The sequence below is a fragment of the Aquarana catesbeiana genome, linkage group LG11 (assembly GCF_042186555.1).
Source record: "Aquarana catesbeiana isolate 2022-GZ linkage group LG11, ASM4218655v1, whole genome shotgun sequence".
Classification (NCBI taxonomy): domain Eukaryota; kingdom Metazoa; phylum Chordata; class Amphibia; order Anura; family Ranidae; genus Aquarana; species Aquarana catesbeiana.
Genome location: NC_133334.1, coordinates 234,106,920 through 234,129,345, shown reverse-complemented (window position 1 = coordinate 234,129,345; position 22,426 = coordinate 234,106,920). Strand labels below are relative to the sequence as shown.

The following is a 22,426-nucleotide window of genomic DNA, read 5'->3' as shown; positions in this document are numbered from 1 at the left end:
TGCATGCAATAATAAAAGTACTCAGATGACAGTGCACACTCCACAGCAATGCCCCTGTACTGGTGACATTACCTCCTACCTTTACCGACATGTTTCAGTCGGGGACCGTCAATCTTTCTCAAGGTGTGTGAACACTGCCGGAATTGTTTATAGTGTTTGATTTGTGCTGCTTTTAGAGGATTTAGGCTGTCTCCTAGCTGGCTGCCCCACAGATCTTTTTAACCACTTGTTGCTCTCCTATTTGCACTGGAGTTATTTATTGTCAGGAATGGAAATGTGTACTGGAGTATTTGTATTTGCCAAGTCTATCCCAAAAAGAGTTCAGGCAAATTGTGGGCTTTAGTTCTGGAAGCTTGTGAGTATGCACAATCTGCAGGGTATCTTTTCAGTTTTAGCATTTATTTTTTACTTGGAGGTCTGAAGGCTTTGTGTCCATGGTTCTATGGGAGAGATTACAGAGAGTGTGCAGAAGGTAGGATTACAGTGGCGTCACTAGGGGTTGGCTAATGGGGCTATACCCCCGAATCTAGGGCCCATAGCCCCGAGTCCAGGGCCGGCCCTACCGTGAGAGTGTCGCGGGCTGCCTGACACAGCGCTATCCCGCACAGCCACGGCACTCTCACTGAGTCTGCACTCGGTGGTTTACTGACAGCCAGAGCCAGAGATCAGTGTGAGAGCTAGTCTCCTCTCTTGCTCTGCCAATATCATAGTCGGGAGGAACTTTCTCACACGAGCTCCTGAGCTGGGGAGGCGGCAGGTGAGTGCAGAACATGGGGGAGGGGGTAAATTCTGTACTACCCTATGCTGTCTTCTGTATACCCTAGCCTCTCTGTATACCCTAGCCTCTCTGTATACCCTAGCCTCTCTGTATACCCTAGTCTCTCTGTATACTCTAGCCTCTCTGTATACCCTAGCCTTCCTGTATACCCTAGCCTTCCTGTATACCCTAGCCTCTCTGTATACCCTAGCCTCTCTGTATACTCTAGCCTTCCTGTATACCCTAGCCTTCCTGTATACCCTACCCTCTCTGTATGTGACAATTCGTATCTGGTGGCAGGTGATGTGACAAACTGCATCTTATGGCAGGTAACGTGACAAGCTCTCTGGGGGCCCTGATGTAAGGGGGAGGCTCTCTGGGGACCCTGATGTAAGGGGGAGGCTCTCTGGGGACCTTGATGTAATGATAATATATAATGTAATATGTATGGGCTCTAGCACCAGATCTTTTGTAGACTTAGCAAGGCCCCTGTAGGGTTACATACTTAATGGAAAGTTTTTCCTCTTAACCGATATCTCACAATGCCCTCACAATAGCAGCCACATCCACAGAGCACAAGAAGAGGGAGCCTGAGAAGAAGACTGTGGCAAAACCTCCTGACACCAAGAAGCTCTCTCAGTCGAAGCTGCTGGCAGGCGCAGTGCGGCATAGAAGGTTGGAGCTAATGAATACAGTACATGGAATTTCAGTGAATACAAGGCGTTCATTCATTTAATGAGATGGAGATGGTGACGTCACCCTCCCGCCTATCCACCTCGCCCAATCGAACGCCTTGCATTCACTGAAAAAAATATGAGGCATTTTGTGAATAGCTGCAGTGCCTAGTAAGCAGTTGCTATGCAGAGGGACAGCCAGAAGAAGTTTCTGCTGTATCACTGTAGAAGCAGCAACTACTACAGTAAATTGCAGCTTTTACAGGGATCTGTCAGGTATAGGATATGCATTCTTACATTGTTCCAAGTTGAACCAATGTAACTGCAATAAAAGTCACACCTAAACATAAGCTTTAAAAAAATAAAATACAGCATTCACCATCTTTTGGTGCTTTCCGTGTGTGTAAAAGAGAGTTCAAGTGCTTTGACTCTATATTTTTAGGAGGGAGTAAATGTGATGTCACGAAGACCATTGTAGTGCATTTAAACCCTCCTTCAGACTCTACCTTATATCCTAGCTAAATACAAAATCCATTATATAACCATCTCTCATTTTGCATTTTTAGCAGTTCTGAAAGCTCTGGTGCAAAGAAATTGAAGCTTGATCAGGAACATGATGGTATGTACCTGAGTATCAAATGTGTTCTTCTCATAAATCAGACATATGTATTCTTCACAAGACTGAAAGACTAAAAAGTTGTTCAGATTTAGGTCAAAGCTGTGGTCTGGACGATATCTAGTAGAGATGAGCCAAGTGACGATTCGCTGGAAAATCCAGGAATGTTGAATAGGATAGATTAGTGTTGCATAGATTCACCCAAATATAAACCTGCTGTGATATACGAACTGTACTAGACACTGGCCGATTTGAATGAATCGCCACAGTTGAGTATTCTTTGGATGATACAAGAAGAATTCTTCTGTACTTTAAAGCCTGGTACACACTACAGTTTTGTTTTTCATCCAACCCTGTGTTTCGTCAGATTAGGCGACCCGTCAGAACGTGTAACGGAAGTGACGTTCTGTCGCCGCCATCTTGCTACACCCTGCACTCCTCCATATTAAGGATACACTGAGAAGGGGGAAAGCGGACATCTTGTTACACCCACCAGAGTTTTGCATTTTGCACTTATTTTTAACAGTGAAGTGAGTTTATATAGTGAAATACAGTACTTGGAATTCTGTCTGGTTAGATTTTGAATTTTAAAAGCAACGGCAAACCTGCTCATCTCATAGGTTTGCTAATCTGACAGCAGTTCGCTGCTTTTAAAATTTAACATCTAACCAGTCAGACGGAGTTCTAAGTACTGTATTTCACTATATAAACTCACTTTACTGTTAAAAATAAGTGTAAAATGCAAACCTCCGGTGGGTGTAACAAGATGTCCGCTTTCCCCCTTCACAGTGTATCCTTACAATGGAGGAGTGCAGGGTGTAGCAAGATGTCGGCGACGGAACGTCACTTCTGTTACACATTCTGACGGGTCGCCAAATCTGATGAAGCACAAGTTGCATGAAAAAAACGGACTGCTCCGGTCAGAGTCGCTGTACTCCCCCACTGAGCTGTTGTGTTCTGACAGGGGGACAGCCCCCCTCCCCCGCCAGGACACTACAATCGGTGCTCTCTGCCATTGGCTGAAAGCTCTGATCGGGAGTCAGTTGGCTGCTGGGTTTTCCAGCATGCATGTCCGACAAAAGCCGTCCGGACAGACAGACCGACATACACACGTGCAGAATGTTGCTGGCATTTTTCTTAATCGTACAGCAAGGGACACAGAGCCATAGTAATTACTATGTGGGTTAGAGGCCACCTTCAGGTGATGGACACTGGCACACCCTAAGACAGGAAGTCCACTCCCTATATAACCCCTCCCGCTACTGGGAGTACTTCAGTTTTTTCGCCACTGTCTTAAGGTGTTGGTCACGAGTAAAGATGTGCTGTGCTGAGCTCCACTGGTGCAATCCTTGCTGGGGCTAGCTATGCAGCCGGATCCATTCAAAGTGTCTTTTTTAGGCCAAATTAAATGGTACCTGGGCTTCGTGCCGGAAGAAACGAGGTTTAGCCCGTAACACTTCTCTTTCTAGGGAGCTAGACCCTGGGATCCAGTACTTTTGGTTTTTTCAGCCTTAAGTTTTTGCTGGTGGGGTGGTTTACGGGTTCCGGAGTGCGGATCCCCCGATAAAAAGGCCCACCATAAGAGGTGAAGATTGGGTCTGTTGGTTTTACCACAGAAAACCCTGCGGCGGGAAAGGTAAGTGGAGACTTCTAAAGAATTTTAAAGTTTCTTGTGAATTGTCTCCTTTAAAAAGTAAATGTTGTCATGCCTAAAAGTCACCACTGGGGGCTGTATAGAGCACGTACCTTGTCATGCTTTCTCAGATCATGCTGTGTCAGCAGACGCTGACAGATCTCTCTCCGGCTAGCAGTCACAGGACTCCAGAAAGATGTTGGGGGACGTTTTTCTTGAAAACACACCCCACCCAGACAAAAGCTCTCCCCCTCTCCCTGAGTAGAGGGAGAAGCAGAACGATCGGCGGATGCCGCTCCGTTCCCCACCGCCTCTGTATGGCGGTTTGTCACAGCCCTCCTCCCACACACATGCCAATCCCATCGGATCGGAGGCCGGCGATCTTGCCTGGAAAAACTTTTTTTTTTTTTAAAAAGGGGGAGGGCACGGTGGAAACACGGAGTGGGCTTGGTTTAGAGCGGCGTTGGTGTGCAACAACGTCCAGAGCAGGGGGGTAATTTTAAAAGACTCTATATTTTGCTGACTGCAGCAGTCGGAGAGACACAAAAGCTAAAAAGAGGGCATGTAAGTGGTGACACAGGTATTCCTTTGGCACATTTACTAAAAGCAGCAGGCTGAGCGTTAAATAGCAGCAGCAGTTGCTGGACTATTTGCTCAAGCAGTGGATGAGATTTCTTCTGGTAGTCCCTCTGCATTTGTGCATTGGGCTATGGTCAGAAGGGGGGGTAGAAACCCCCCAAAAAGGGCTTAAAAGGGACTCCTGCAAGCTCTAAACACTCTACATTGGCATCCTCCCCTGAGAGTTCTGGGCTGGCCGGTCAGAGTAAGTGATCAGGGCTATCAAATATTGCAGTTGTTTTCAACACTGCAGCCCCTGTCTATATTACTGAAGAGGGTTTTCCTCAAGCCATGATGGGATTGGCTGCGATTTCCCTCAGGGGACCGTGAGAAGGCTGGTGACTCCTCTTCTGAGGGGTCAAATGTGTGTGGGGGGGGTCAGCTTCACAATCTGAAAGATTCATGGTGCAATTCTTGCTGAATTTGTCCACTCCACTTTTTTTGCTACTCTTCATTGAGTCGGTTGATATGCCCACTTTCTTGTTTGGGTTCACTAAAGCCTCCTCAAGCTGCGCATGCCTTTCCTGTCCACTCCTGCTGGAAAGGCTTATATATTTTGAGTGGGATCACCCAGATAAACATTTTTTTTTCCTCCTAGAAAGTTTTAACACTTTTTCCTATGGAGGAAAAATTCACTAAATGTGGGATATACCAGCAATTGTCACTGCTATATCCTCTGTGAATGAAAGTTTGACTTGTCTGATAGACAGTGCTCAAATGCTTAGGGATCCAACGGATGAAAAGTTGGAAATTCCTCTTAAAAAAAAAAAATGATGTCTTAACCTGCGCTAGCAGCAATTGGTGTATGTCAATCCTTGAGAGACCTGTCTGAACAGGTGCTCAAGGTTATTCCTGATCAGCAGGCCAGGATTTAGCCGAGTTACCAGCGGCATTATGTTTGGCAATAGACGCCATGAGAGGTTCTATTCTTCAAGCCTCTCGCCTTACGCTTGGCTGGTGCATAGGCATATGATCTTATGGTTGAAAATTTGGTCAGCCGAAGCGCCATGCAAAGCTCCTGGCTAGTTTTCTTTTTCACGGTGAACGGCTGTTTAGGGATGATTTGGATAAATACATAGAAAAAAATATTGGTGCAAAAAGTATTTTTTTGCTAGTTTGGAAGCGGAGTAAACGTATTTAATTTAAACAAGCTTCTTCTCCAATGCCAGGAGCATCTGCTTCCAGGCAGTCACGACGGCCTCCGCCATAAAGTTCAAGAAGGAAACTGAAACCTTCTTATGAGGGAGCACCCCGAGTGGGGGGGAAGACTTTCGCAGTTCCCAAGAATCTGGCAGGAAGAGTGTCAGAGCCTACAGCCACATTACCCTGAAAGCGCCCGATCTTGTCTGATCTCAGAGGCTAAGCAGGGCCGGGCCTGGTCAGTACCTGGATGGGAGACCGCCTAGGAATACCAGGTGCCGTAGGCTTCAGATGGGTGACTTCCTCAATAACTCTAGGGTACAAACTTGAGTTCTGAAGTTCCCCGTCTCCTCATTTTCTCAGGCTCCAGAGGAAAAGAAGTCTCTCTTTCAAGCATTGGACCATCTTTTGTCTCAAAAGATTGATCTTAGTGGTTCACAGGCAAGAGCAGTGATTGGGGTTTTATTTAAACCTTTTCACGGTACCAAAACCAAATGAGTATGTCAGACCCATTCTAGATCTCAAATATCAAAACCGGTTCTGAATATCCGCTCTTTCCGCATGGAGTCAATCCGATCAGTGGTCTGCGTCCTACAAGGTGGAGAACTTCTGGCGTCAATAGACATCAGGGATGCATACCTCCATGTACCTATATTTCCCGCTCACTAGAAATATCTACGTTTCGAGGTAGAAAATCTTCTTTTTCAGTTTGTAGCTCTGCCTTTTCGGTCTAGCTACTGCACCTCGAGTATTTACAAAGGTCTGGCCCCTCCTATAGCCGGATTAAGGCCCCAAGATATAACGATTATAGCTTACCTAAACAATCTGCTCTTGATAGACCAGCCGGTAGCCTGCTTAGACCAAAGTATGATCTACAGTCAACTACCTGGAATACCAAGGTCAGATTCTCAACCTAGAGAAATCCTCCATAAAAAACTATCAAGGAGATTGGAATACTTGTTTCTGGTTATTGCTATTATAGCAAAGAAGAATCCTTCTATTCGACTTTGCATGAGGTTGTTGGGAAAGATGGTGGCTTCATTTGAGGCCGTTACTTATGCTCAGTTTCATTTGAGGCTGCTGCAAACAGTAGTTTCTCGGCTTGGAACAAGTAGGTCCAAGCTCTAGATTTCCCTATGTGTCTGTCTCCAGGGTGCACCGGAGCCTCAGTTGGTGGTTGATGACCAAGAATCTGCAAAAGGGAAAATCTTTCCTACCAGCTTCCTGGAAGATGGTAACAGCAGATGCCAGCCTTTTGAGTTGGGGAGCAGTCCGGGAAGAAGCAACTGTCCAGGGGAAATAGTCCAGATCAAAAATGCCCATCAACATTCTAGATATCTGGGCAGTGCGCTTGGCCCTGAGGGCCTGGATGTTCAGGTTACGGAATTATCCTTCCAGGATCCAATCTGGCAATACCACAGTAGTGGCCTATATCCATCACCAAGGGGGCACGACAAGTTGTGCAGCCCAGAGAGAGGTGAATTATATCTTAACTTGGGCAGAAAACAATGTACCTTGCCTATCGGCAGTCTTCGTTCTTTCTACGAATAGAAAATTGGCAGGCGGACTACTTGAGTCGCCAGCAGTTGTTCCCGGGAGAATGTTCCCTTCACCCTGATATCTTCCTGGCAATATGCCGAGGATGGGGGATCCCAGACATAGATCTGTTTGCGTCCAGGTTCAACAAGAAAATCGACAACTTTGTGTCAAGACCAAAAGCATGCATGCAGAACAGATGCCTTAGTGTTTCCATGGAATTAGTTCTCACAGTTCTTTTCCTCCTATTCTGCTGTTTCCATGACTGCTTCGCAGGACCAAGCAGGAAGGGAGATCGGTGATTCTCGTGGCCCAAAAGATCTTGGTATGCAGAGATCATAAGGATGGCGGCAGGGGACCTATGGACCCTACCACCATGTCCAGACCTTCTCTCGCAAGGTCCGGTATTCCATCCTACCTTACAAATGCTAAATTTAACAGTTTGGCTGTTGAATCCCACATTCTGAAGCAGTGTGGGCTGTCGGGTCCAGTGGTATTTACCTTGATTAATGCAGGGAAGCTGGCTTCCAGAATCATAGATTAGAGTCTAGAAAGCATATGTCTCCTGGTGTGAATCCAGGGGTTGGCACCCCAGGAAGTATGTCATAGGTAGAATCCTTGACTTTCTGTAGATGGGGTTAGAAATGAAGCTGGCCTTGCGTACTATCAAAGGCCAGGTTTCGGACTTGTCGGTATTATTTCAACAACCTCTTACTTCGCATTCTTTGATTCGTAGCTTATTCAGAGGGTAATGCGGCTTAGTCCACCGGTTAAGTCACCCCTGAACCCTTGGGACTTGGATTTAGTTCTGTCAGCATTACTGAAACAGCCTTTTTGAGCCACTACAGCATATTCCCTTGGTCCTTTTGACAAGGAATCTAATTTTCTGGTAGCCATGTCTTCTGCAAGAAGGGTATAAGAGTTGGCTGCTCTTTCTTGTAAGAGCCATATTTGATTATTCACAAGGATAAGGTAGTATTGCGTCCTCACCCTAACTTTCTACCGAAGGTAGTGTCTAATTTTATCCGAACTAGGATATTGTTCTAACTTCATTTTTTCCAGAACCCTGTTCTACGGAAGGAAAATTACTACATGATGTGGTGAGAGCACTCAAGGTCTACTTGAAGGCGACTGCTCAGATTAAAAAAATGGATGTTTTGTTGTGTTGTCTGAAGGTCCTAGAAAAAGGACAGGCAGCATCAAAATCTACTATTTTTAAATGGATTCAGCAAGTAACTGTTCAGGCTTATGGTTTAAAGAGGAGGATTCCACCCTCAAATCAAAAGCGCACTCCACTAGGTCTGTTAGTGCTTTGTGGACTGTGCATCACCAAGCTTCCATGGTTCAAATCTGCAAGGCCTCAACTTGGTCTTCAGCCCATACATTTACCAGATTTTATCAGGTGAATGTAAAAAGGCATGAGGATATCGCCTTTGGCCGTAGTGTGCTGCAGGCAGAAGTATAACTAATGCCTCTAATCTCATGTTGCCCTTATTCTGTTGTGTCTCCCTCCCCTCAGTTGGCATTTCTCTGGGACATCCCACGTAGTAATTACTATGGCACTGTGTCCCGTGATGTACAATTAAGAAAATAGGATTTTTATAACAGCTTACCTGTAAAATCCTTTTCTTTGAAGTACATCACGGGACACAGAGGTCTCTCTCCTCTTTCTGGTATGCGCGTGTATTGCTTTGCTACAAAACTGAGGTACTCCCAGTAGTGGGAGGGGTTATATAGGGAGTGGACTTCCTGTCTTAGGGTGTGCCAGTGTCCATCACCTGAAGGTGGACTGTAAGTAACCGGTTAAGTAATTACTATGGCTCTGTGTCCCGTGATGTACTTCAAAGAAAAGAATTTTACAGGTAAGCTGTTATAAAAATCCTATTTTTTGTACTGGCAATTGTCTCCTGGCATTCTGCCCGTGTGTACGGGGTTTAAGATTTGTTGACAGATTGTAAATCAGCACACTTTGTTGGCTGCTTGCATGCAGAGTGAGTGGTGAGTGTGTGTATTAAATCTTGGTATTCTTCCAGATAAAGTTATGTTCACAGTCCCATGTGCCAGTTCTGTCCTTGCTCTACTCCCCTGAGTCATTTAGGTCCAGACTGCATATATCATAAAGCACACAGTCCTGTCAGCTGTAATCCTGTATGTCCATAGGTGCAGCTGATTTGACCTATGACTCAACCATAACCATGGCAGACTGTTCCACATTATTACATATAAGCTTGTAAGATCTCACCATTGACTCTCTGGTCCCATATGGCTGCTGTGCCTCCTCAAGTGTGGACTGAATCCTCCATGTCCATATTTCCAGGATATATTGGAGCGCTCTGGCTGTGTCCATAGTCTCTACTGACTAGCATGCACTCCAATGTATAGATGTGGGGATCTGGTCCTCAAGGGGTTTGTCCTGGCGATGACACGTTTCTCCCCACCCTTTTTCTGAGACATCTTCAGGGCGTGCTATACCTGCTTGGATATTTGAACTGTACTAGACAATAGTTGATTTGAATGAATCACCATAGTTGACTCCTAAAGTCTTCTTTGGTTGGCACAAGAAGAAATTTTCTGTACTTTAGGATTTGTTGAAAGACTGTAAATCAGCTCACCTCTATGCTTTTATTAAGTGTATCTGTACCCAAACATTTTTCTTTTCCTGATAGAGTAGGAAATGGTTAAAGCCCTTGTCGGGTTTTTATTGCTGTCTGTTCTAGAAAAGTTCTAAATCTCGATTGTGACTGGGACAGAAAGTGATGTGAAATCCAATATTTTAAAGTTGTCCCCAGGACAGAAGGTGATAGAAAATCTAATGGGGACACCTCTTCAGGTGATAATTGTCTAAGAGAGTATTTCTTCCTCCTTTGGAGAGATTTCCTTTCACTTCTTGTTGTGTCTCTAGGGAAGAGAATCAAGAGAAATTTTCTTAAAAGGACACGGATGGGAAAAAGAAAAACCGATGTGTTTGAACAATTCCCTACTTTTTTTTTAAACTAGTTTTGGCTACAAATACACTAAAAACAAGTGATTTTTTTTCTTACTGCATAGTATTGCATCATGTCTTTTAAGAGCATGGCCACAAGCATTGTTTATCAGCAGGTCAGTAGTGACATGATAGCTGCCAAATTAAGAGCTGCAGAAACTACAGCAACATCTTTTGTGCAGTGGTCAGATTAGAGGATCTCCCCCTATTTAATTAGGTTTATTGATGTCACTCAAGGTATACAGTGGTTGTGAAAGTATATTTCCTTTTGCAGTCAAGTTTGTGTAAACCCTACTATAAGTTTGTACTGTGTTTCACGCGAAATACTTAAGAAAAATGTAAACAAAATATCTTATACGTACAGTACAGGACACAGGCAAAGTATTCATAGACCCTTGTTATAGGCTTGTACCTTCAGGTGGATGGACACAGGAAAGCTTTTGAGCACATGTCCCCCTGGCACCAAGCCAAAAACCAATCCCACGCTGAGTCCTGAGTTTTTTGCTAGTGTCCTAAGATGATGGACCTCTTCTCTCTTGCAGAAAAAAATCACTCTAAGCTTAACTAGTTTATTATTTTGTCTTTGGATTCTTTAACTGTTCAGTCATCCTCTTCACTGACTTCTAATACCAAGAATAGAAGCAGCGCATTCAGATCGGTGCAACCATACTAGAACCCGAAACTGTGGGATCAGCCTGTAATGTTGCTTCATGCACTGGATCCTGCGTGGGCACTCATCTTTTCATTTAGTGCAACGTGTTGTAGTCAAGTGCAGGGTGCTATACAGGTCCAGGGTTGTGGTCTGTCGCTATAGAACCTTGAAGACCCCTTCGGGGGTATGCCCACTGTGACAGGAAAAACCTGGACTTTATATACAGTCCAGCGTTATGGTTCGGTAAGTCAGAGTAACCCTGTATCTCTGACTGTTACTGTAAAAATTGGGGAATGTATTTGGAATTTATTCAATTTACAATTTAAACTTTTCAAAATTGGCAATAAAAATTCAACCATGTATAGTTTAGACTCAGATGGATGATTAGGTGTTACATCACACCACTGGTCACATACTGTACCACCACTTCCCTCTAGAGTCCTTATAAGGTACTCAGGCACTTTCTCCTGCCCTTTCGCCACGAGGACACGTTCCAGGACAGACACCTGGGTTTAATGTATACTCTTTTCAGACATGATTACCATATAATACACACCCTATTACATGAGTACCCCGCACCAGGCAAGAGGGAGTCACGGGTAAACTTTTGCTCCGCTAAGGGCCCACTTAACACTTAAACTGAGAATGACAATGCTTCCCTTGCACTGGAGCAGGAACCTGTTTAACACCAGTTTATGCATCTAATTCTAGATTTATCTCAGGCATGCAATAAGAGGCCTACCTGCCAAAGCAGAATTTTCTGCATCTATGTCACAGTTCCTCGGACAACTAATAGCTTTATTACAGCCATCTTTGTCCAGGGACACAAAACGCCATGCCCTCCCTCCCTACCTCTCTGCTTCACGCACAATGCTTGCTAATATGGATAATCTCCCTGCTGCTTTACTCAAAATCTTTGCTGAATTTTATCCAGTAGAAAAAACATTCATCTTACTGTACCGATTTGAAGATGTTGCTTCATTCAAAGATTCTGCAGATTGAAAGATGCTCCTAGAAGTACTCTAGAGTCTTTCAGGCCCAGCCCTGCAACCAGATCTTACTGTAATTTCAGTATGTCAGACTGCAGCTAACTGGACTAGGGCAGTGAAAAACGAACATGATTCTGTATTCCAGGACCTTGCTTTAACATTGGTTGCAATTACAGCAATTTCCTTCTGCTCTACTCTTTTGTGCGGATGCCTTTTGAACATCAACACAAATTTCTGAATTGGTTCTCATCTCCTTTCACATGCCCAGAATCTTGTGACTAAAACCCTGGAAGGCTGAAGCTGCCTGTAAAAAGTGTCACTTTTTCAAGACAGATGTCTTTTTGGGGAGGCACTTGACCAATCCATTAAAGATGTCACAAGAGGCAGGGTTTTACTTCCATGGTGGAAGATTCCAAGGAGGAATGTTCTACTCCCTCATGATCCTGGGAACATGGTCCCCCATGAAAGCCAAGCTCCTCATCATCATCCTGGAGCTCAGAGCAATACAAATGGCTCTGCCACAGTGGACCCCCACTTCTACGTGATCACCCCATCAGGGTACAGACAGAAAATGCCACAGCTGTGGTATACATCAGTCATTAAGGGAGCACCAGGCATCGTGCAGCCTTGAAGGAAGCAAGCCAAATAATCTCATTGACGGAAACTCCCTGTCCAGTGATCTCTGTGGTCCACATCCTTAGAGTAGACTGCCGGAAGGCAGACTACCTCAGCCACCACTGCCTGTATCAAGGGGAATGTGCTCTTCACCCAGGCATCTTTAATCTGATTTGTCAGACATGGGGGACTCCAGATGTAGACATCCCAGCCTCCAGACTCAACAACAAACTACCTCTGTTTAAAGCCAGGACCAAAGATCCTCTAGCGTCTGCTTTGGATGCCTTGATATTTCCATGGTCTAAGTTCAGACTAATCTAAGCACACCCCCCCCCCCCCCAGTGTGAATTCTACCTCATCCTCTCAAAAAGATCGAGCAAGAGAGGAAAAAGGGGATTCTTATCGCACCAAACTGTCTCAGAGGAACCTGGTACACAGATATACCCAGACTCACAACCCCTGGCCTCTTCCCCACAGGCAGTATCTGATACACTTAAGCACTCTGAAAGGACAAGTTTGGGCCTTGTTAATTCTTTTTCAAAGACCTTTTGGCTTCATTCTCCCTTTGTGTAAAAACTTTTATCCAAGGTATATCACATGAAGTCCCCTTGCAGCACCCTCTGCTTCCTTGGGAGCTCAACTTGGTTATCTCTGCCCTGCAGAAAGCACCTTTTGATCACATCAGCGTTATTCCCCTAAATGATCTGTCCTGCAAAATGGCCTTTTTGGTTTCCATTACATCTGTCAGACATGTCTGAGTTGGCGACTCTCTCTCTTGCAAGGAGCCATCCCTCATACTTTTTACAATGACTAGGTTGTCTTGCACACATGACCATCCTTTCTTGCTAAGGTATTATCAGTCTACCACCTCAGTGAGGACATAGTCCCACCATCTTTATGCCCTGCTACAAAACAGCCAAATGAAATCTCTATTGCCTGGACGTAGTCAGAGCTATTGAAGTCTACCTTAAAGGAACAAATGGATTCCCTATTTGTCCTGTCGTCAGGACCACGCAAGGAACACCCAGCGTACAAGTCCACCATTGCTGGATAAATCCGAATTCTGATCGCTAGAGCTTGCAATCAGATTGGATGAAAATTTCCTGGGCTTTCTGGCATCGGGCAACTGGAATACAGTATTAACCAAAAAGGAAGAACCATGGCCTTGAATTATGTGTAATAATACACTAATATCCACATAGCATTGTTTACCAAATATAGGTAGCGTCACTCTAGTCATGAAAACTGCATATATATAAAAAAAAAAAAAACGGGGTTGTCCTTATCAAGATTGTAAGGAACCAGAAGACCAAATGAGTGACACAGCATTCAATGTAGGGAAAAATAGAAAAATATAAAGTATTAATGAATTAAAATGTCATTATTCTCCCCAATGGGATATAGTAATTGTGACACTAATAGCATGACATATATCCAGAGGCTACTGTGTCAGTCTCCAGATATGGCAACACACAGCACACGACAATCTGACACAGTAGCCTCTGGATATATGTCATGTTGTTAGTGTCACAATTACTATCTCCCATTGGGGAGAATAATGAAATTTTAATTCATTAACCACTTCAGCCCCAGAAGAATTTACCCCCTTCCTGACCAGAGCACTTTTTGCGATTCGGCACTGCGTCGCTTTAACTGACAATTGCGCGGTCATGCGACGTGACTCCCAAACAAAATTGACGTCCCTTTTTTCCCCACAAATAGAGCTTTCTTTTGGTGGTATTTGATCACCCCTGCGCTTTTTATTTTTTGCGCTATAAACAAAAAAAGTGTATTTACTTTTTGCTATAATAAATATCCCCCCAAAAAATATAAAAAAACATTTTTTCCTCAGTTTAGACCGATACGTATTCTTCTACATATTTTTGTTAAAAAAAAATGCAATAAGCGATTATTAATTGGTTTGCGCAAAAGTTATATAGCGTTTACAAAATAGGGGATAGTTTTATGGCATTTTTATTAATATTTATTTATTTTTATTTTTTTAAATGGCGGCGATCAACGATTTTTATTGTGACTGCGACATTTTGGCGGACACATCGGACATTTTTGACACATTTTTGGGACCATTGTCATTTATACAGCAATCGGTGCTATACAAATGCACTGATTCTTGTGTAAATGACATTGGCAGTGAAGGGGTTAACCACTAGGTGTCAGTGTAGGGGTTAAGTGTGTCCTAGGGGCGTGTTTCTAACTGTAGGGGGGATGGGCTGTGTGTGACACGTCATTGATCTCTGCTCCGATGACAGGGAGCAGAGAACTGACACTGTCACTAGGCAGAACGGGGAGATGCTTGTTTACATTAGCATCTCCCCGTTCTTCCTCCCCGTGAGGCGATCGCGGGTATCCCCGCGGTGATCGAGTCCGCGGGACCCACGATCCGACTCATGGAGCTTGCCGTGGGTGCGCCCGCTGGCCGCTTCTTGAAGGGGAACGTACAGGCACGTGATTCTGCCTGTACGAGCCCTTCTGCCGCAGTATATCTGCGTGAGGCGGTCGGCAAGCGGTTAATAAATACTTTATATTTTCCTTTTTTCCCCTACATTGTATGCTGTGTCACTCATTTGGCCTTCTGGTTCCTTACAATCCTAATAAGGATAAACCTGTTTTTTTTATATATAAATCCGAGTACAGTACAGGACACAGGCCCTCCTCCCTTCCATTCCTTGGGTACACTGCATTGCTTGCTATAAATATATAGCGTGGAGTATGGTTATAGGGGAGTCACCCCGGGGGGGAGGGGTGGTTATGTCCTCAAAATCTTGCCATTGTCCAATCACCTGAAGAGACGGGCCTATAATCAGGGCCTATAAATTCCTTGCTTGTGTCCTGCACCATACTTCAAGATATGGAGTTTACAAGTAGGTCAAAATTCCTCTTATTTCTTACCTTTTTATAGGTCTTTCTTTGTGGCAGGCCTAGGGCAAACTTCAAGCTACTGTGAAAAATCGGGAATGAAGGCAAACTCAATCTGTCACCTTTTGACAAGGAGGGACACACTGGGATTGATTTACTAAGGCCCCTTTCACACGGGGGCTGTCTGTTTTGACGGACTCCGCTTGCTCAGCAGGGATTGATTTGTTGATCCCCACTGAGCTGGCGGATGACAGGTCCATCTCTGCTCACTGTGCAGGGACAGACCTGTCAGAGCTCTGCTCTCCTCTATGGAGGATCGGATGAAAATGGACGACCTGTCCGTTTTCATCCGATCCGCTAGGCAGATGCAAAATAGGGTTTCCATCTGTCTGTATTCAGCGGATCGGATGTCAGCGGACATGTCACCGCTGACATCCATCGCTCCATAGACCTGCATGGAGCGTCCGTTCAGGTTCGCCTAAAAAACAGACAGGCGGACCTGAACGGTCCCCATGTGTGAAAGGGACCTAAAACTGGAGAGTGCTAAAGCTGGTGCAGCTGTGCATGGCATCAGCATCTAATTTCAGCTTGTTTAGTTAACCTCCCTGGCGGTATGATTATTTCGGATTTTAGGTGCTGAAAGCGGTACAATTATTTTGCATGGAAATTTGGCGTTTTATATTGTAGGTCTGTAATTCTTAACAATAACACACTTAAATCTGTCCAAACAAGAGTCTAGTAGATATCCCAGGTATGATAATGTTTGAAACACAAAAACATAAATTATAATATAATAAATAAAAATAAATAATTAAAAAAATAAAAATAAAATAAATTTCCCCACGATTCACTATCGCTCAATTCTGCAAGTGTTCTAATTTACTATCGCTGTTTTCTAGCTGGTCTAAAACCATTTTTGACGTAAAGGGACACTTTTTGGTTGCTATGGACAATCTCCAGTTTCCAGCCAGAAAGAACAGTATATATAATATAGAACTGCATGCAGGGCATAGGACAAAGCACTGGGGACAAAAGGGATGTGAAATAATTTCATACAGTACTGTAATCTGTAAGATTACTGTACTGTATGTGTTATGCTTTTTACAGTTTTTTGAATTTGCCGCCAGGCTCCGCCCCCGTGCGTCGCGACGCTCGCAGGGAACGGAGCCTGGCACGGAGAGGCTTCGGGCAGAGGACGGAGCCCACGGACACTGCGGGGGACATCGCAGGATCCCGGGGACAAGGTAAGTAACGCCGCCCCAGGATCCTGCAATGCGATCCCGAGTGTGGCTCGGGGTTACCGCTAATGGGACTGAATTTTAACCCCGAGCCACACTCAGGAAACCGCCAGGGGGGCTACGCTAGGACAAACAATGTTCAAATCTAATTTACAACTGATAATAAAATCTGCCAGCCCAGCACAAACAGGATTCATTATAATTAACATTAACTCTCCATCCTTCTCTGCATAGCGATAAGAAAAACTTCAGGGGAGATTCCTCCATTCACACTGTTTAGTGTCAATGTTAGTCTACATTTAAATGTAGAGATAAACACAGGCGGGTACAAATTCAGCAATATATAGAAGAGAACAATTAAGGGAGTTTCAAGGTATTGGAAAAATCATAAAGTATATACAATGTCATAAAAAAATGGAAGGGTTTTTTTTTTTTTATTTTGAACATTCATAAAATTGTACATAATCGAGCCCTATACAACAAGACTCATACATGGTAAAATATCATAGGAACTACACTACCATGCTCATATTCTCGGTATTGCCTGTCTATTATTCTAAATGAGAACACCATCTCCTAACAGTACATTTATTTATTGTATAATAAATTCAAAATGATTGGAGAAAGATGAGCAATCGACTCAACGCTTTTCTTTATAGCATATGCAAACAAAGGTCATTTATGTACTGAATAGCAACAGTAACAGCTTATGGGTATTTTAATAAAATATTTTTCCTGATAGTTATACTTATAGTGCAGTGAAAATTCAGCTGGAGGGTCACAACAGAGATATCTTTAATTTTTGCAGCAGATAACGATACAATGTTTCAGTTATTAAAAGACCAGAACTCCACCTGCTGGCTGAATAGACAATGTATTATTTTTTTTTTTTCATCAAACAAGGTTTTATTAAGCAAAGATGATGCATATAAATACATAGTATTACTAATATATATATATATATATACATAGAAAAGGATGCGTATTGAACAAGGAAAGTATACATTGTTAATATAATCAACATTAGGGATAATATATGTTGATGTAGAAATAAATGTATATCACTATAAACTACTATCATCATAATGTGTAATATTATCTCTCTCCCCCCCCCCCCCCCCCCCCCGTTGAACATATTTGGTTTAACTGTATTTTATTTTAGTACACGTGATATGTATATGGATAATGTGATGCTCTCATATGTGTTATATACCTTTAAGTCTAAAGGGGATATATTGTGCTCAGTGCAGACGTGTCCATTTTGGGAGAGCAACATGAACCATGATGTCTTTTGGTTTATACTTTCTCTGTATGTATCTGGAGTAGAGTTTTAGTTACGGAGATCCACGTGTTGTATTACTGGGCGAATTTATAATTAAGTGCAAGTTTTAGGTTCTTGCAACCATCGATCCCAAATTTTGTTGTATTTTGTCGGACATCCTCTATTAATATAAATATGTTTTTTGTATGGCAAGGTAGTGTTAACTTCTATTTTCCACTCCGTCACACTGGGAGGGGATGGTCTCATCCACTTTCTTGCAATAATTTTTCTGACGGAGAATAGAGTCTCATGTAGGAATACCTTGGTAAATTTGTCAATTGTGTCTGGAAATATCCCTAGGAGACATTGTTTTGGTTCTAACGCTATTGGGGAGCCCATGGTGTCGTGTAGAAATGTTATGACCTGTTTCCATAGTTGTTGAATCTTGGGGCATGTCCATATTAAATGAAAGAACGTGCCTGTTTCTTGGCCACACATTGGGCATAGAGTAGACTGATTACGCTTATATCTGGCTACTCGAATTGGAGTGAGGTATGTTCTATGTGTTATGTAAATCTGAGAGAGTCTGTCCGAGAGTTTTGGTGATGCTGCTTTGCATGTCTCGAGGGCTTCCTCCCACTCCTCATTTTCCATCAGGCCTACCTCTCTCTCCCATCGAGGCTTCAAATCAAACGCTATTTTTGATGAGGTGGGAGTTAGGAGCATGTTATAAAATGTGGATATTAGTCCACGTGGGTCTGTACTTTTAACAATAGCCATAACGGGATGAAGAGCAGGCGGAGCCTCAATCTGTAAGAATTGTGTTTGTGTTGCATGTCTTACTTGCAGGTATCTGAAGAACATGAAGTTTGGAAGAGAAAACTCCTCTTTAGACAATGTATTATTAATATGCAATATTAACTTACACTACTTTAAAAAATATGAATATATATTTTTAACTGTGTGTGTGATATTGAGATATATAGATACACACACAGTTGTGCTCATAGGTTCACATACCCTGGCAGAATTTATGATTTCTTGGCCACTTTTCAGAGAATATCAATGATAACACAAAAACATTTCTTATCAATCAACTGCTTTTTAAATCATATTCATGACAGAAAGAAACTACCCAAATGACCCTGATCAAAAGTTTACATACCCTGGTGATTTTGGCCTGATAACATGCACACAAGTTGACACAAAGGAGTTTAAATGGCTGTTAAAGGTAACCATCCTCACCTGCGATCTGTTTGCTTGTAATTAGTGTGTGTATATAAAAGGTCAATAAGTGTCTGGACTTCTGACAGCCCCTTGCATCTTTCATCCAGTGCTGCACTGACGTTTCTGGATTCTGAGTCATGGGGAAAGCAAAAGAATTGTCAAGGGGTCTGGGGGAAAAGGAGGTTGAACTGTATAAAACAGGAAAAGAACATAATAAGATATCCAAGGAATTGAAAATGCCAATCGGGAGTGTTCAAACTTTTATCAAGAAGTGGAAAATGAGGGGTTCTGTTGAAACCAAACTACGGTCAGGTAGACCAACTAAAACTTCAGCCACAGCTGCCTGGAAAATTGTTCGGGATGCAAAGAAAAACCCACATATAACTTCAGGTGAAATACAGGACTCTCTGAAAACATGTGGTGTGGCAGTTTCAAGATGCACAATAAGGAGGCACTTGAAGAAAGATGGGCTGCATGGTTGAGTCGCCAGAAGAAAGACTTTACTACACAAATGCCACAAAGTATTCCACTTACAATACGCCAAACAGCACAGAGACAAGCCTCAAACCTTCTGGCACAAAGTCATTTGGAGTGATGAGACTAAAATTGAGCTTTTTGGCCACAACCATAAACGCTACATTTGGAGAGGAGTCAATAAGGCCTATGATAAAAGGTACGGAGGTGGATCGTTGATGTTTTGGGGTTGTGTGAGCTACAAAGGCACAGGAAATTTGGTCAAAATTGATGGCAAGATGAATGCAGTATGTTATCAAAAAATACTGGAGGAACATTTGCATTCATCAGCCAGGAAGAGAAAGCATGGGACGTACTCGGACCTTCCAACATGATAATGATCCAAAACGCAAGGTCAAGTCGACCTGTCATTGGCTACAGCAGAATAAAGTGAAGGTTCTGGAGTGGCCATCTCAGTCTCCTGACCTCAATATCATTGAGCCACTCTGGGGAGATCTCGAACGTGCAATTTATGCAAGACAGCCCAAGAATTTACAGGAACTGGAGGCTTTTTGCCAAGAGGAATGGGCAGCTTTACCATCTGAGAAGATAACGAGCCTCATCCACAAATACCACAAAAGACTTCAAGCTGTCATTGATGTTACCGCAATACACGGTATTAAGAACTGGGGTATGTAAACTTTTGATCAGGGTCATATGGGTAGTCTCTTTTGTGATTATGATTTAAAAAGAGTAAACACTGTTGATTGATAATAAATGGCTTCAGCCAAACACTAATCATGAGTGAAAGAAAAGTTTTTGTGTTATTCATAGTCTCTGAAAAATGGCCAAGAAATCATAAATTCTGCCAGGGTATGTAAACTTATGAGCACAACTCTGTGTATGTGTGTGTGTGTATATATATATATATATATATATATATATATATATATATATATATATATATATATAATCATGATAAAGAAAATTGGGTACAAAACCAATATGCACTCTCTTTAATTTTCTTTGCTGGCCATATCTTACACATATCTTTTTTTGCCTTTTTTTAGAGAGTCATTCTAGTTTCATTGGAAGCAGTACTACCATAAGCTCTCGACTGCACTGCCCTCCAGCTTCCGTCTGCATTGGAATCTTACCTGGTCTCGGAGCCTACTCAGGAAGCAGCGATTCAGAGTCTAGCTCAGATGGCGAGACCACAATAAACAACATGGGAAAGATTGTGTCCTCCGTATTCCGCTCAGGCACTTTCCTTGATGCCCCCTAAACCCTACCAACCCATCACAAAACCGTTTGCTAAACCTGAAAGTGGAACCTTTACTTGCAGATTATGGACAAATCCTCTGTACTTAAACTGCAGAGCGTATTTTTCCTTTCACTGGTGTCAGCCGTTACCTTTTGTTCAGTGTGTTTGGGAGCTTATTAAAACAAACTCAACAAACCAAGTTTTGTGTCTTTATATCAACACAGGAATAAAAAAATAGAATGCATTAGTTTTATGATGCCTGTGTTGAGATTGCCTTGATCATTCAGAAGCTTGATTTTACTTTATTTGTGCTTTTTAACAATCACAACTGAAAATTTGCTTTTTCACTGATCAGAAAACTATTTGGAATGGCAACGGAATGCATTTACCATCTTTTCAAATTATTTAATTAAATGGATATTTTTTTGGTTAATCTTATCTTAGCAGTTGTTGGTCTTCCAGATGGGCTCCTGTCAGCTCCAGCTCCAAAGTCAACGCTGGAGTTCATGCATTATCTGCAGAGTTTATTAAAAATCAAGTGATCTAGTGTACAGCAGAACACTTACTTATGCCACCTCTATACCTTGTCTTTAAAGTGTAGGTTCACCTTATCATTTTTTCTGAAAAGGTGAATTAACACCATGCACCCTGTTAACCTCCAGTCCCTGATGCACCTGCCTCTGTGGGTAATGAGCTGTCCATACATATGCAGTCAGAGTAGCATTGCAGGAATTTTAAATCTCCCTCTTCTTTCAACAGTACTTTCACAATGGAGCAGAGAGATTCTTATTGGTCAGCACTGGCACAGAGCATCGCTCTGATCCATCCTGGAAGCGTTGCAGAAAGAAGAGGGAGAAGAGCGGGGATTTGAAATCCCTGAACTGCTACACCGGCTTTGTGGGCACTGATAGCTCATCACCACAAAGGTAAGTACAGCACAGAGGGGTGCATGGTGTTATTTAACTTTTTAATTTTTTCTGAAAAGGTGAACTTACACTTGATAGGACTAAATTAGGAGCTGTATTGTGCAGTAGCACACATCATTCCATCAGATTCAGCGCACTGAGAATCTGTTCCATTCCATGTTCCCATTTTTTTTTTTCAGTTTTGGATGGATTGAAGAAGAATTCGAAACTCAGTCAGGTTCTAATTGGAGTCTGGTCTTACTAGGGAGATCTACCTTCAGTTTCTGAATTCTAATGCCCCGTACACACGGTCGGACTTTGTTCGGACATTCCGACAACAAAATCCTAGGATTTTTTCCGATGGATGTTGGCTCAAACTTGTCTTGCATACACAGGGTCACACAAAGTTGTCGGAAAATCCGATCGTTTTAAACGCGGTGATGTAAAACATGTACGTCGGGACTATAAACGGGGCAGTGGCCAATAGCTTTCATCTCTTTATTCTGAGCATGCGTGGCACTTTGTCCGTCGGATTTGTGTACACACGATCGGAATTTCCGACAACGGATTTTGTTGTCGGAAAATCCGATGTAAAATGTCCGATGGAGCCCACACACGGTCGGAATTTCCGACAACACGCTACGATCGGACATTTTCCATCGGAAAATCCGACCGTGTGTACGGGGCATAACATGTCCATTAAATTCATCCAATAGGGACAGAGGCAACAATGCAAATGGGGAGGGTGGATTTAATAAAGGCAAATAGACTGTGCACTTTACAAGTGTAGATGCAGTGTGCAGGGGCATTTGCTCCAAAGCTTAGTAAATGAGGCGAAGAATCACTTTGCACAATCAAATACAGAAAACCAATCACAAGCAAAATAAAAAAAACTGCATTTTTGCTTTCACATGATTGGGTGATAGAAGTCAGCAGAGCTTCCTCTCATTTACTAAGCTCTGGAGCAACTGCACTTGCAAAGTGCATA

At 43.0% G+C, this 22,426-nt stretch overlaps 1 protein-coding gene and 1 pseudogene across 4 annotated transcripts in view; both read left to right on the top strand.

The window, feature by feature from the left end:
- Positions 1–20,728, top strand: part of PSME3IP1 (proteasome activator subunit 3 interacting protein 1) — a 31,470-nt gene extending 10,742 nt beyond the window's left edge. For 3 of the 4 annotated variants that reach the window (XM_073605520.1, XM_073605519.1, XM_073605517.1), the window contains exons 5-7: positions 1,300–1,432; positions 1,998–2,050; positions 20,340–20,728. In XM_073605520.1, coding sequence (XP_073461621.1) covers positions 1,300–1,432; positions 1,998–2,050; positions 20,340–20,554 — 401 coding nt within the window. In that variant the 3' untranslated portion in view covers positions 20,555–20,728. The remainder of the gene's footprint in view (positions 1–1,299; positions 1,433–1,997; positions 2,051–20,339) is intronic. The other variant, XM_073605518.1, reaches the window with a different exon arrangement.
- Positions 5,607–5,725, top strand: LOC141113043 (5S ribosomal RNA; annotated as a pseudogene).
- Positions 20,729–22,426: the final 1,698 nt, after the last annotated feature.